At 45.7% G+C, this 15184-nt stretch overlaps 2 protein-coding genes across 3 annotated transcripts in view; one reads left to right on the forward strand and one right to left on the reverse strand.

Moving 5' to 3' along the window:
- Positions 1-14336, reverse strand: part of cmah (cytidine monophospho-N-acetylneuraminic acid hydroxylase) — a 33113-nt gene extending 18777 nt beyond the window's left edge. Inside the window, exons 1-4 of the mRNA XM_081363635.1 lie at positions 14228-14336; positions 9435-9650; positions 3193-3284; positions 1346-1458 (exon numbers count right to left, since the gene is read on the reverse strand). Of these exons, the coding sequence (XP_081219761.1) occupies positions 1346-1458; positions 3193-3284; positions 9435-9640 (411 nt within the window). The 5' untranslated portion in view covers positions 9641-9650; positions 14228-14336. The remainder of the gene's footprint in view (positions 1-1345; positions 1459-3192; positions 3285-9434; positions 9651-14227) is intronic.
- Positions 10839-15184, forward strand: part of LOC308689745 (uncharacterized protein) — an 84159-nt gene continuing 79813 nt past the window's right edge. The window contains exon 1 of one of the 2 annotated variants that reach the window (XM_081363634.1): positions 10839-11006. In XM_081363634.1, the coding sequence (XP_081219760.1) occupies positions 10970-11006 (37 nt within the window). In that variant the 5' untranslated portion in view covers positions 10839-10969. The remainder of the gene's footprint in view (positions 11007-15184) is intronic. The other variant, XM_081363633.1, reaches the window with a different exon arrangement.

Below are 15184 nucleotides of genomic sequence, written 5' to 3' on the forward strand. Positions count from 1 at the left end.
TGACTGTACACTCATCGGCCTGTAGATGGTGCTGTTGAGCGAAGGGTTGCTGGTTTAGGATAATACTGTCACACACACACATGCAGGAATACAAACAAACACAAGCATGCACACACGCTGACATCCACACGCACAGACACACACCCATACACACACATACAAATCCACATGCACAGACACACACACACAAACACACACGCGCACACATGTACGCACACATACATACACGCACAGACACACACATACAAAGACACACACATACACAAACACACACACACACACACACACACACAGACAGACATGCACATACTACTACTTTTTTTAGGTATATACATAAACATGCAATACAGCCAAATTACTCAACGTCATTTATTTTTGTGGAAAGCCAGTGCAGGCCTGAGCGGCAGTCATATTTTGTACCGCGATGCGGTACATCTAGTTTACTTGCCGTCTGAATCCACATCTCTGAGTTTACAAGAAGAGATTCAAAATTCACGTTTTAAATCATTTTAAAACGGCACTAAAATCACAGACTCGCCCCTATAAATGTTTAAAATACCATACAAGCCCATGAGAAACAATATTAGCGTCCTTGACTGACAGTAGCCTATGCTTTCACTGGCCTTTAAAAGCGCTTTTTAATTAAATTAATGAAATTGTATAATAATATAATTAAAAATCTAACAACAATCAGTGTAATGACAATTTTATTCTTTGCATGAAAACACTTGAATTAATTTAATACTGTCTGGGTGTATTAAAACTTCAGAATTATATTCATATAGACCTGCAACAGTGATAAGGTAAAGCTAAGAGTGGTCCAGACCAACCTTAGGAAGTGTGACTTACAGAAGATAATATACTTAGCGAACGAACGTGTCAGGAATCGTGCCATAACGTTAAGAGAGAATTTAAGGAATAGGTTAAGAACTACTTAGAGATAAGAACGCTTTGGGGAACCGGGCCATGAGCATCAGGTTTATTAGGCTGCTGTCACTTTAAGGCCAAACGCATACTGATTTAAATCCGAAATGTTTACTTTCACTTGAGACATAACCGGCTGTGTTTACATGAATACTCCACATGATGGACATTTTGACATAATTGCATGTGTATTTGACCATTCAAGCAAAATAAGAGTGAACAAGTACTGAACTCACGATCGCTGGTGAGAGACGCTGCTTTCTGTGTGCACACTTACGCTGTGTGTCAGTCAGCGCGTTAGTGTATTGAGTTCTTTTATTTTTTGCAACTATAAAATAACATTCCTATAGACTGTTGCAGGGTTAGACTCGGGTAGACTGAATGTTCTGACCAGCGCGGATCATTAATGAGTGTGATTTACCGTGATCTCTCCGGCCTGTAGCTCTTGTGCTTCTCTCGGCTCTGTGGTCCAGGGGTCTGGAGGATTTAACTCAACCAGCTCTAAACTACCGTCAGTGTCTGACAGCACTGCCTCTACACACACACACACAAATGCAATAAGATAACAGGAAACTTTATCAGAAACGTTCTGGTAAGTTATGAACAAACATTCTTCCAGAAAGGCTAATAGAACATTCAGTCAGAGGGATCTGGTTTGTCACAATGTACTTAACATGCTAGCACAAAAACCTTAATTACACATCGTTCATGGAAATGTTTAGTTTGTCTATGTTGCTACTTGTTTCAGAACTATCAGAGAACATTCAAAAGAGTAATTTCCATAATGTTTGCAAAATGATAAAATGAAATGTTTCTTTAACGTTCGCATAACCAAGAAAAAGAGAACTTTCAGAAATAATGTTTTTATTACTTAATGGAAACACTAGGAAAATGTTCTTAGAACATTCGCTTCCAACAAATAATATAGGGGAGCGCGGGGCACAACCTACGCGGGGTTAGTTGTAACACGCTTGTTTTAAACACTTCCACACATGCTAGGATGACGAAACTTTGTTTATTTACTAGTTGCCATATCAACACTATATAGAAAAAAAATTCCGCCAAAATTATTTTATTTTTGGAAGATATCCATAGACATTTATTAAACCATAGCAAAAGTAAATTTCTTAAGTTAATTTTTCATCTCTATTTTTTGTGTTTATTTAAAATAAAACAAATCTGATATTATATTAATCTCCAAGATGTTATTTAACAGTTGAGATAGTTCTTTAATGCTTCGCTAACTAGCAGAAGACACTAGCCGGGTTTAAATCCCAGTTGCACAGGCGGGGCATGTTGTCACACTGCGTTACAATGTGCCCCTATTAGAAATATGCTATTATATTCTATAGTTTTATTAATTTTATTGAGAAAACGTGAGAAAAAGGTGACTAAAGACTGAGAGTCAATGTTCAGAAATTACTAATTATTTATTTGTTTTGAACTATGTTGTATAGCTGTGTTTTCATGTGTTCGTAATCAAAACTCAAAAATGAGTTTATATTTAATTATTAAAAATTGCCATTATTTTATATGAAAACGTTTTTTAATTGTATTTTATTTAGAAAATATTTTAGTTTTGTATTTTTTTTTATTAGATGAGATAACATTTTAAGTTGCCATATATTATGTTACAATGTACCCCACCTATGGGGCATGTTGTCACATTTCACTTCCGTTCTTTCGGGGTATATCAAGAAAAAAGTATACACTGTATTAATAAAACAAAAACACATAATTGTACCAGACATGTGGGAAATTAATGTGGGAAAAAAAATACTCTGAACCATAAGTAGATTTACACAAATTGAGAAAGTCAAAAAGCGTTACTTTGTGCCCCGCTCTCCCCTACTTCTATATAGGCTACAGTATATTTTATATGTGTGTGTGTATACAGTATATATATATATATATATATAATATATATATATATATATAATATATATATATATATATATATATATATATATATAGGCTATATATATATATATATATATATATATACATACACCTATCAGTATTAAGTTTTTAAAAATGATTAGCGGGAATTAAAATGATATCAAATGTTTATAAACTCTTAAAAAAAAAAAAAAAATAGGTTCCAAAAGGGGGTTTTCACAGCGATGTCATTAAAGAACCATTCAGTGAACAGTTCTAAAAAGAACCTTTTCCTAAAAATCGAAAAGACCTTTTCCACTATAAAGACCCTTTTGTGGAATGGAAAGATTCCATTTCTCCAGTAGCAGTTTTAAATAATAATGATTTTACCGAGTTCATCTTGCATGAAGCTGTCTGGAGGGTTGACGTACTCCATGGTGGCCACGTTAAGTTTCCAGTAGTGTTTAGTGCAGCGCACTGTGCTGTTACACAAATACACAAGCACAGTCTAATGATTCCTTTTATATACTTCTACAGTATTGAACTGTAAATCTTCCTGCACTATGTTTGTGTGTCAGTGTTGGTTGCAGAAGAGATGAAACAGGATCTAAGTGCTGCATCTTTATTTAGAAATCAACTCAAATCTTCACACACACACAAAAAAAGAATCACAGGAACAGAACAACCAACTTAACATGACGTAGAGCTGACAGTGAACTGAAAGAAACACAGGGTTTACATAGACAGAAAACAAGAGAGGGCTAATTACACACCTGAACAGAACTGAACACAACAGAAACAGGGAGACAATGGAGGCAAACTGAACTAAGATTATCAAAGAAATTCAGACGTGAACAAAAACAGGTTCAAAATAAACTCTCATGAATGCACAAACTCAACACGTGACAGTTTGTCTGCTAAATAATAACAATAATGCATTTATTTGATCAAAAAATAACAGTAAAATTGTGAATTATTATTTCAATTTAAAGAATTGTTGTCACATGTCTGTCTTGTCTTGTTCTGCACTTGGGTGTTTGTTATGTTGTGCCATGTGCTTGTGTCATTGTTAGCCCCGCCCTACTTGTTATCTGATTATTGGTTGAGTTCTCCCACCTGTTCCCCCTGATTAGTTTCCCTTTATTAGTTCCCTCTTGTTTGCAGTCTGTGTGGATCGTTGTCTCTGTTTCCCCCCGTGTTATGTTTTAAGTATTTGTCTTGTTGAGTATTTGCCTGTCTTGTTGAGTATTTGCCTGTCTTGTTTTTCCCCCACGAGGGAGTTTTGGTTTTTGGTCTGTTTTGTTGTTTATTCATTAAAATTCCTTTTTTTTGCACTTGAATCCTCGTCTCACCTTTTGACTTCCTGTGACAGAACGATCCACCAACAATGAGGATTCAGCAAAAGGATTCCTGCCCTCACCTGGAGCGAATCCTGAAACTTAACGGGTTGGTCTCCCTCCGACAGCAGGGGACCAGGGTGAAGGATTTCGCCCGGAAATTCAGCTCGGCTGCAGAGGGACTCGGGCTTGGGGATATAGTCCTCAAAGAGGTATTTAATCTTTGTTTGGATGTTCCCTTGCCTCAGTGGGAGATGAAGGGGTTGGAAATTTTAGACTTCCCGGGTTTCGTTATGTATCTCCACCATCGTGCTCGGTGGGATACATCGGACCCGCCTGCATCCCCGCTGCCCAGCCCAGAGAATGCATCGCCGCTGCCCAGCCCAGAGAATGCATCGCCGCTGCCCAGCCCAGAGAATGCATCGCCGCTGCCCAGCCCAGAGAATGCATCGCCGCTGCCCAGCCCAGAGAATGCATCGCCGCTGCCCAGCCCAGAGAATGCATCGCCGCTGCCCAGCCCAGAGAATGCATCGCCGCTGCCCAGCCCAGAGAATGCATCGCCGCTGCCCAGCCCAGAGAATGCATCGCCGCTGCCCAGCCCAGAGAATGCATCGCCGCTGCCCAGCCCAGAGAATGCATCGCCGCTGCCCAGCCCAGAGAATGCATCGCCGCTGCCCAGCCCAGAGAATGCATCGCCGCTGCCCAGCCCAGAGAATGCATCGCCGCTGCCCAGCCCAGAGAATGCATCGCCGCTGCCCAGCCCAGAGAATGCATCGCCGCTGCCCAGCCCAGAGAATGCATCGCCGCTGCCCAGCCCAGAGAATGCATCGCCGCTGCTCAGCCCAGAGAACGCATCGCTGCTGCCCAGCCCAGAGCTCCATCCACCATTAACTCCGTCCAGACCTGAACCTGCACCTCACCATCGAAGACGGCGGAGGAGGAGGAAGACCTCCGGCCTCCCCAATATCCCGGAGGATTCCGTTGCGGAGGAGCCAGAGACGGTTCACGTCACGTCTGCCCAGCCAGAGATTGTTCATGTCAAGTCTGCCGAGCCGGTGTCTTCGGACAGGATGGCCGCCGCCGAGGGTGTTCCCGTCACATCTGCTGAGCCTGTGTCTTCGGACAAGATGGCAACCGCTGAACCTGTTCACGTTACGCCTGTCGAGCCTGTGTCTTCGGACAAGATGGTCACCGCCGAGAGTGTTCCCGTCACGTCTGCCAAGCCTGTGTCTTCGGACAAGATGGCCACCACTGAACCTGTTCACGTTACGCCTGTCGAGCCTGTGTCTTCGGACAAGATGGTCGCCGCCGAGAGTGTTCCCGTCACGTCTGCTGAGCCTGTGTCTTCGGACAAGATGGCCACCACTGAACCTGTTCACGTTACGCCTGTAGAGCCTGTGTCTTCGGACAAGAAGGTCACTACCAAGACTGGGTCTTCGGACAAGATGGCCGCCGTCGAGCCTGTGTCTGGGCCGGTGGTGTCTGTTCCTGAGCCTGAGCCCTCAGTGACCGCGACACTGGCCATTATGGCCACAGCCATGTGGTGTGTGTGGGCTACACACACACTTGAGCCGGTGGTGTCTGTTCCTGAGCCGGTGGTGTCTGTTCCTGAGCCGGTGGTGTCTGTTCCTGAGCCGGTGATGTCTGTTCCTGTTCCTGAGCCGGAGCCAGTGTCTGTCCCTGAGCCGGAGCCCGCGTCTGTCCCTGAGCCGGAGCCCGCGTCTGTCCCTGAGCCGGAGCCCGCGTCTGTCCCTGAGCCGGAGCCCGCGTCTGTCCCTGAGCCGGAGCCCGCGTCTGTCCCTGAGCCGGAGCCCGCGTCTGTCCCTGAGCCGGAGCCCGCGTCTGTCCCTGAGCCGGAGCCCGCGTCTGTCCCTGAGCCGGAGCCCGCGTCTGTCCCTGAGCCGGAGCCCGCGTCTGTCCCTGAGCCGGAGCCCGCGTCTGTCCCTGAGCCGGAGCCCGCGTCTGTCCCTGAGCCGGAGCCCGCGTCTGTCCCTGAGCCGGAGCCCGCGTCTGTCCCTGAGCCGGAGCCCGCGTCTGTCCCTGAGCCGGAGCCCGCGTCTGTCCCTGAGCCGGAGCCCGCGTCTGTCCCTGAGCCGGAGCCCGCGTCTGTCCCTGAGCCGGAGCCCGCGTCTGTCCCTGAGCCGGAGCCCGCGTCTGTCCCTGAGCCGGAGCCCGCGTCTGTCCCTGAGCCGGAGCCCGCGTCTGTCCCTGAGCCGGAGCCCGCGTCTGTCCCTGAGCCGGAGCCCGCGTCTGTCCCTGAGCCGGAGCCCGCGTCTGTCCCTGAGCCGGAGCCCGCGTCTGTCCCTGAGCCGGAGCCCGCGTCTGTCCCTGAGCCGGAGCCCGCGTCTGTCCCTGAGCCGGAGCCCGCGTCTGTCCCTGAGCCGGAGCCCGCGTCTGTCCCTGAGCCGGAGCCCGCGTCTGTCCCTGAGCCGGAGCCCGCGTCTGTCCCTGAGCCGGAGCCCGCGTCTGTCCCTGAGCCGGAGCCCGCGTCTGTCCCTGAGCCGGAGCCCGCGTCTGTCCCTGAGCCGGAGCCCGCGTCTGTCCCTGAGCCGGAGCCCGCGTCTGTCCCTGAGCCGGAGCCCGCGTCTGTCCCTGAGCCGGAGCCCGCGTCTGTCCCTGAGCCGGAGCCCGCGTCTGTCCCTGAGCCGGAGCCCGCGTCTGTTCCTGAGCCGGAGCCCGCGTCTGTTCCTGAGCCGGAGCCCGCGTCTGTTCCTGAGCCGGAGCCCGCGTCTGTTCCTGAGCCGGAGCCCGCGTCTGTTCCTGAGCCGGAGCCCGCGTCTGTTCCTGAGCCGGAGCCCGCGTCTGTTCCTGAGCCGGAGCCCGCGTCTGTTCCTGAGCCGGAGCCCGCGTCTGTTCCTGAGCCGGAGCCCGCGTCTGTTCCTGAGCCGGAGCCCGCGTCTGTTCCTGAGCCGGAGCCCGCGTCTGTTCCTGAGCCGGAGCCCGCGTCTGTTCCTGAGCCGGAGCCCGCGTCTGTTCCTGAGCCGGAGCCCGCGTCTGTTCCTGAGCCGGAGCCCGCGTCTGTTCCTGAGCCGGAGCCCGCGTCTGTTCCTGAGCCGGAGCCCGCGTCTGTTCCTGAGCCGGAGCCCGCGTCTGTTCCTGAGCCGGAGCCCGCGTCTGTTCCTGAGCCGGAGCCCGCGTCTGTTCCTGAGCCGGAGCCCGCGTCTGTTCCTGAGCCGGAGCCCGCGTCTGTTCCTGAGCCGGAGCCCGCGTCTGTTCCTGAGCCGGAGCCCGCGTCTGTTCCTGAGCCGGAGCCCGCGTCTGTTCCTGAGCCGGAGCCCGCGTCTGTTCCTGAGCCGGAGCCCGCGTCTGTTCCTGAGCCGGAGCCCGCGTCTGTTCCTGAGCCGGAGCCCGCGTCTGTTCCTGAGCCGGAGCCCGCGTCTGTTCCTGAGCCGGAGCCCGCGTCTGTTCCTGAGCCGGAGCCAGCGTCTGTTCCTGAGCCGGAGCCCGCGTCTGTTCCTGAGCCGGAGCCCGCGTCTGTTCCTGAGCCGGAGCCCGCGTCTGTTCCTGAGCCGGAGCCCGCGTCTGTTCCTGAGCCGGAGCCCGCGTCTGTTCCTGAGCCGGAGCCCGCGTCTGTTCCTGAGCCGGAGCCCGCGTCTGTTCCTGAGCCGGAGCCAGCGTCTGTTCCTGAGCCGGAGCCAGCGTCTGTTCCTGAGCCGGAGCCAGCGTCTGTTCCTGAGCCGGAGCCAGCGTCTGTTCCTGAGCCGGAGCCAGCGTCTGTTCCTGAGCCGGAGCCAGCGTCTGTTCCAGTGTCTGTTCCAGTGTCTGTTCCAGTGTCTGTTCCAGTGTCTGTTCCAGTGTCTGTTCCAGTGTCTGTTCCAGTGTCTGTTCCAGTGTCTGTTCCAGTGTCTGTTCCAGTGTCTGTTCCAGTGCCTGTGTCTGTTCCTGTGCCTGTTCTGGTGTCTGTTCCTGTGCCTGTTCTGGTGCCTGTTCTTGTGTCTATGTCCGTTCCTGGGCCGGTGGTGTCTGAGTCGGAGCCGGTGGGACTAGTTCCAGTGCCTGAGCCGGTGATGCCAATTCCAGTGCCTGAGCCGGTGGTGCCAGTTCCAGGGCCTGAGCCGGTGGTGCCAGTCCCAGTGCCTGAGCCGGTGGGGTTTGTTCCAGTTCCTGCGCCGTGGTCGCCCGAGGGGTCTTCTCCGCCCTGGCCGCCCGAGGGGTCTTCTCCGCCCTGGCCGCCCGAGGGGTCTTCACCGCCCTGGCCGCCCGAGGGGTCTTCACCGCCGTGGCCGCCCGAGGGGTCTTCACCACCGTGGCCGCCCGAGGGGTCTTCTCCGCCCTGGCCGCCCGAGGGAAAGTCTCCGCCCTGGCCACCCGAAGGAGAGTCTCCGATCTGGCCGTCCGAGGGAAAGTCTCCGCCCTGGCCGCCCGAGGGAAAGTCTCCGCCCTGGCCGCCCGAGGGAAAGTCTCCGCACTGGCCACCCGAGGGAAAGTCTCCGACCTGGCCGCCCGATGGACAATCTGCTCCACCCTGGCCGCCTGATGGACTGTTTGTCTCTTCCGTCCCGCCCTGTTCTGTCCCTCCCGTCCCGCCCTGGTCTGTTCCTCCCGTCCCGCCCTGGTTGGTTCCTCCAGTCCCGCCCTGTTCTGTCCCTCCCGTCCCGCCCTGGCCTGTCCCTCCGTCCCGCCCTGGTCTGTCCCCCCCGTTCTAGTGGAGTGTCTGGAAGCCACTCCTTATGGAGGGGGTTATGTCACATGTCTGTCTTGTCTTGTTCTGCACTTGGGTGTTTGTTATGTTGTGCCATGTGCTTGTGTCATTGTTAGCCCCGCCCTACTTGTTATCTGATTATTGGTTGAGTTCTCCCACCTGTTCCCCCTGATTAGTTTCCCTTTATTAGTTCCCTCTTGTTTGCAGTCTGTGTGGATCGTTGTCTCTGTTTCCCCCCGTGTTATGTTTTAAGTATTTGTCTTGTTGAGTATTTGCCTGTCTTGTTGAGTATTTGCCTGTCTTGTTTTTCCCCCACGAGGGAGTTTTGGTTTTTGGTCTGTTTTGTTGTTTATTCATTAAAATTCCTTTTTTTTGCACTTGAATCCTCGTCTCACCTTTTGACTTCCCGTGACAATTGTTTTCTATATTTTCAAATGTAATTTATTCCTGTGATTTTCAGCATCATTACTGCAGTCTTCAGTGTCACATGTTCCTTTCATAAACAATTATTGCACAATTAAACAATTATTTCACACCAGTTATTGCACAACAACACAGAAATTGCTTTTTTCCCAGCAAATTCCTTCTTATGTGTTCTTCTTCTTCTCATTATCTCTTATTATTTGTGTTTAAATGAGTTTAGATTCACTCACCTGCCGTCCATGTCCTCCATGTCTTTAATGAAGAGTCCACCCTGGTGTTTGCACTGGTTTCTACACGCTCGTAGTTTGTCCTTGACTTTGTAAATGATGTAACATTTGCCATCCTCTGGGTTTTTCTTGAAGTTAATTCCCTCATTCAGTGTCTGGACGTCCTCAGCCTGCAGTCGCAGGACCGTCTTTGAGACCTGAGATGTCATCGTGCTCCAGCTAGAGATGAGCGGTTCATCAGTTCATTGGCAGATCTTTTACAATAAGGTCTTAAGAAGTATTACAAGTTCAGATTCAGTTTCAAGCTCAGCAGAAGATTGTTGATCATAATGTATTGTTTGTTGACACAATTTCCACCTATTTAAACTCAAAAACTTATGTTCAGTTGCTGCCATAAATGAAGTGAACTAGACTTTCTTGTTCTGTTCTGAATAGGCCTGTTAAATGTAAAGTATTTGTTGTGGAGAGAGGGGAACTAAAGTAGCTATGTTTATCTTTTATGTTTATCATTTCGCTTTATTTACCTGTATTTTATTTCTGAAAGTAATATTGAGACTTAGGCCTATACTTTTAAAAGTAATTTTTCAAGATACTTTAAAACGTTTGCAGCATGATAAATACGCTATATAAAATTGTGGTTTTGAGGGAAAAAAAGAAGATATATGTCATATATGTCACTATGTGACATCTTCTGTTTTGGTTTTTCCCTCAAAACCACAATTTTATATAGCGTATTTATCATGCTGCAAACGTTTTAAAGTATCTTGAAAAATTACTTTTAAAAGTATCCTAAGCCGTGTTTGTTTTGTCCTTGCTCATTTTATGTAGTGGTATCCCCTCCATGGGATTAAAATGTGTGTGTGTGTGCGCGTGCACAGATGAAAGCTACTTGCTGGTTGATTTTTACTTGACTTGCTTGCATATTTGTTTGCAGTTAATGACTGGTTTCTAGGTGTTGTCTTACATTATTTCCAGTTCGCGAATCGGTGTTGTCCTTGGGGGAAATGAATTAGTAAAAAGTCCCCGGGTGAGATTCCAGGGTGGATGAATTCCTATCATTTCAATCTTTGTTAAGCAGATGTGGGTAGAACTAGTCATTTTTGATAACATTTGTATTTTTAAGAGTAGAATTAATTTAAATCAAATGTAAACCATTTAAATGTGGGTAGGCTACTTTTATTTGAACTCGAGTAGCCTATTTTTAATGAAAAAAAAATATATATAGGCTATATATTTTAATGCATACGTTAAGAAATGTGTAGTTAATTCCAAGCGCGCGCTGTCTCTTTTGGAGCGATTCCCCATTCACAAATGAATCACTCTTTAGAGTCGATTTCGTTCAAGACAATTTTGCAAAACTGTACATTGGTTCGCGAATCAGTTTGAATGATTTGTTCAGTTCCCTGCACACACTGAATCGTCTTGAGCGGGAATTAAAGAACATCATGAGCGTTAGATGAAGTGGAAGACAGTCAATTGAAAGCAAATCTGCAGCGTATTGTTTGCAGCTCATCTCTTCATCAGTTGAACATCTCCGTATGCATGTCATCATCATTCATGTGAAAGATTCCACAGGTAGGTAGCCTACAGCTATGCGATTTCATTTCATACAGGCAATACATTTTACAAACAGATCATTAGCCTACGCAAAGTAGCCTACACGATATCACTACTACAAAGTATGATATTACCAGTTTTTGGACATATAGCTTAATTTATACATTAAATAAGACAACCAGCAGTTTAAATGCGCCTGCAGAAATATACATTTGATTACATTTTGGAGAGCATATCGTTAACTTCATAGTCATTTTTTTTTTTAATGACTTGGGCATATGCTATGACAGGGGTTTTCAAACTTTTTGTGTGTGTGGACCACTATTTGTAATCAAGAATTTTCGCGGACCACCTCATAATACACATAATAAAATATGTCTACACAGAGTCCTACCTGAATTAATCTGCACCTCTAAATAGGCTTACTAGCTCTAAAACTATCATTGGTCATCACATCAGTACAACAGGCTTGTTAAAAGAAAGTTTACTGCACACAACGGCTGCCACATATTTAATTTATTTATTTACTCAAGCGCCCGAGGGCATAATCAGGTTCATTTGAACAACAGGCTTATTTCCATAGCAATGGAGTATGAAATCTATACAGTAATAAGAACACTGGAATATAGTCAACATTTCAAAACCTTTGGTGATTTTAGGGGATTATTAATCTTCAGAATTTTACAACTCCTCAAAAAGTACCTAGGCTTGAGTTTGTCCACTTAAGAGCACATCCGCAAAACATTTCAGAAACGCGAGATCAAGAAACTAACTGGAAATTAAAATAATAACAGGCCTTATTCATTCCATTTATAAACATTTCGTTTCATATAAACTGCCTATGCCTAACTGTGCGTTCACACCGGACGCGAGCGCGTCAAATTCAAAAAGGGATCATATGTCAAAATCGCGCCTGCCCCGTCTAGTGATACGCTTGACCACTTTGTATCAATTCCCGCGTCAAAACAAAAGTTTGAAGCGAAATTTCGTCCGGTGTGAACGCACCATTAAAGGATATGCGTGTGATGTGATAATGAGATAATATTTGCCTCTGCCCTTTTCCAGTGTTGCCAGATTGGAACGGTGATTTCCAGCCCAAAAGCTCACCAAAACCCGCCCACTACAAGAAAAAACCGCCCAAAATTTTACTGCCAAAATAATATGATATAATTTCATTACCATGTCATTCAAGGTTGATAAGCACAATTTGTATCTCCTTAAAACAAATAACAATGATAAAAAAAAAAAAAAAAAAAAAAAAATCCAGGAAAACAGATCAAAACGGCAATAATTAAGGAGAATTAGCCAATATGACTAAAATGTCCAGATGGACACTGTCAAAACGGCAATCAAGAAATGAACCGATGACTTTAACCCTCGGAAGTACACATTGCAGAACATAACGCAGAATTTAGCAGTCAAAACTGATTCATCGTTGATTCAAACCTTTTTCAGCAGGTGTCAGGGGCGAGTATAGTGCAGTCTGGACGGTGTAAAGTTGCCGATGTCTGGTTAGGCTAGTGTGCACATGACCATGGACATAACTGTGCTCTCCTCTCAGAGTTATAGTCACCATCGATATATCCCACCACGTGTACATTTTTAGAGTTGCTCACTATCTCACTCTTTACTGTGTACATACAACTTAGTAGAGGCATTAGCCATCACTTGAATATACAGCTACAACTTATCGCGCTCAATCGCATCTGCCTGCTGATCGCTGATTGGCTAAAAGTGCGTGCTCGTCGGTGATGTCAACACCAATGCCAGCTGACTCTGCATGGGCGTGTGTGTACAGTAATGTCATGATGACTGATTTTATGGACTACATGCACACTTTATTTTAGTTTTTTAACCAATTAGACTTTAAAATGTAGATGTTTGAAAACCGCCGAACTGATCCCAAACCAGCCCAAATTTTGTCCACCCGCCCAAACCCTTTTTAACCCGCCCAATCTGGCAACACTGCCCTTTTCTCTTCAGAGAACCTGTTGCTATCCACCGAACCAATGTTGTGGTTCTAACGGCACAAACTTGAATGTCACGGCCGAACACCACTAGGCTTTTTTAGTAATCACACAATAACTTGACAATTTAATTAAAATGTTACATCAATATAGGCCTACATATTCTTTTTACTTTTTTTTATGTGAATTTCCTGGTAAAATGAAGGTAAAAAAAATATTATTTTATATTTCATTTTGCCTTTCCACGGACCACCTGCAGTACCCTCACGGACCACTAGTGGTCCGCGGACCACAGTTTGGGAATCGCTGTGCTATGAGGCTAACGATATGCGACCACGGTGTCAGCGGTCATGAGCGCGAGACGAGCACTGTGAACTTTCTCACTTTCTCCTTCGGGTGTCAGTGCATCCGTTTACATGCCTGACCGCAAAACTCGCAGGCTCTCTTTATTTTGACATTGTCTAAAATTAATGTTGTCTAATAGAGATGATAACTTTTACTTGAGTAAATATTTCAAGTAGCCTACTTTTACTCTAGTAGGCTACAGTTTTTGGATACTCAACCCACCTCCGTCTTTAAGCCTCGGCATAGGTAGGCTAAGTTACTCTGCCACATTAGAAAATAATTATTATTATAATGTAGTAATTATAATGTATTAAAATTAGAATACAACCACATTTGAGCAAAATCATTTGCATACAATTCCAAAACAGACATCTGAACATTGGATAAAGCTAAAAAAAAAAAAAAAAGACAGTTAAATATTTTTACAGAGGCGATTTTAAATATCTGTTTTTATCATTCCATAAATAAGAAAATACTGTCAACAGCCAGAAAAAAAAATATATTTTCAGCATATTTTAAGGAATAAACTTAAATATGTATGGCAAATAATAGATATACAAATCCCTTTTTAAAACCCTTCCGAATACGGAATACAACTGTAAGTTTGGTGAATGTAAAGCTGCTAAAGTGGAGATTTCTGACTTTTAAAGGTATTGAAATTGAAATCTACAGATGCAAATACATAAAGTGTGATAAAATAAACACTTAAAAGTGTATTTTAGGTGATTTCTTTCCACTAGTCTGAAAGGAGAAAGGTTGGATGCAAAATCTCAAAATTGACCATGCAGTGCATGAATAAAACAATGGTTTTGCTGGTTATTTCTTGCCTAAAGTTTTCAAATACTCTTCAAATTATAACAAATCAAAGATTTTTATAATTTCACAGTTTTCTTTCCATATACAGAGTTATGTATGGTGGAACATTACCTTTGTAGTGTCTTGAATTCTGCTGTAAATGTGAGTGAGTGGCTTCTATCAGTTAGAGAGACTTTGTGCAGCAGTCCATGAACGTTCCAGGTCTTTATCAGACGTCCGTTTCAATAACAGGGAGCAACCATCACGTCACATTTGAGACTTTTTTAAATTTGAGTATTATGCAACAAAAAAAAAACCTGTCAAACCTGAACATCAAAAAGGCTAAAGACAAGTTTGGCATTTCTTGTCACTGCACTGACATGAGCATTACAGTATGTTGCTTAACTTGCTTTACTCAATGAGCAATTACGGTGGCTTCATTAATACTGTACAGCTTCTTGTACATTTTTTTTTTTTTTAAATCAAGCAACATTAAATACACACTTTAATACAAATTCAAGTATTAAACATTTATGTCACTATGCTGAAAGTAGAAGATGCTGAGTGAGAGAATAACTTGCCATCTGCTCTGTCCCCACTATGGCTTCTTGTAACCCTTTGGTGTTCTTCGGGGTCTTTTTAACCCGCAAATGACTTTTGCTGAATTTTTAAACAAATGTTTTCTTTGTCCAAATGGCATGAAACTTTGTACGGCTCGCAACCCTTTCTAGATCTACAATTTGTACATCTAGATCTACACGCTTCTAACAGTGCTAAAAACATTCACAATGCAAAATTATCATGCTCACACACACACACACACACACACACACACACACACACACACACACACACACACACACACACACACACACACACACACACACACACACACACACGTCTGGTTCACTATCTTTGTGGGGACTCTCCATAGACGTAATGGTTTTTATACCGTACAAACTGTACATTCTATCCCCTTACACTGCCCCTGCCCCTAAACCTACCCATCACAGGAGACATTCTGCACTTTTACTTTCTCAAAACAACTCATCCTGTGTGATTTATAAGCCTTTTGAAAAGTGGGGACCG

This window comes from Scardinius erythrophthalmus (genome assembly GCF_964197995.2).
Source record: "Scardinius erythrophthalmus genome assembly, chromosome: 4".
NCBI lineage: Eukaryota > Metazoa > Chordata > Actinopteri > Cypriniformes > Leuciscidae > Scardinius > Scardinius erythrophthalmus.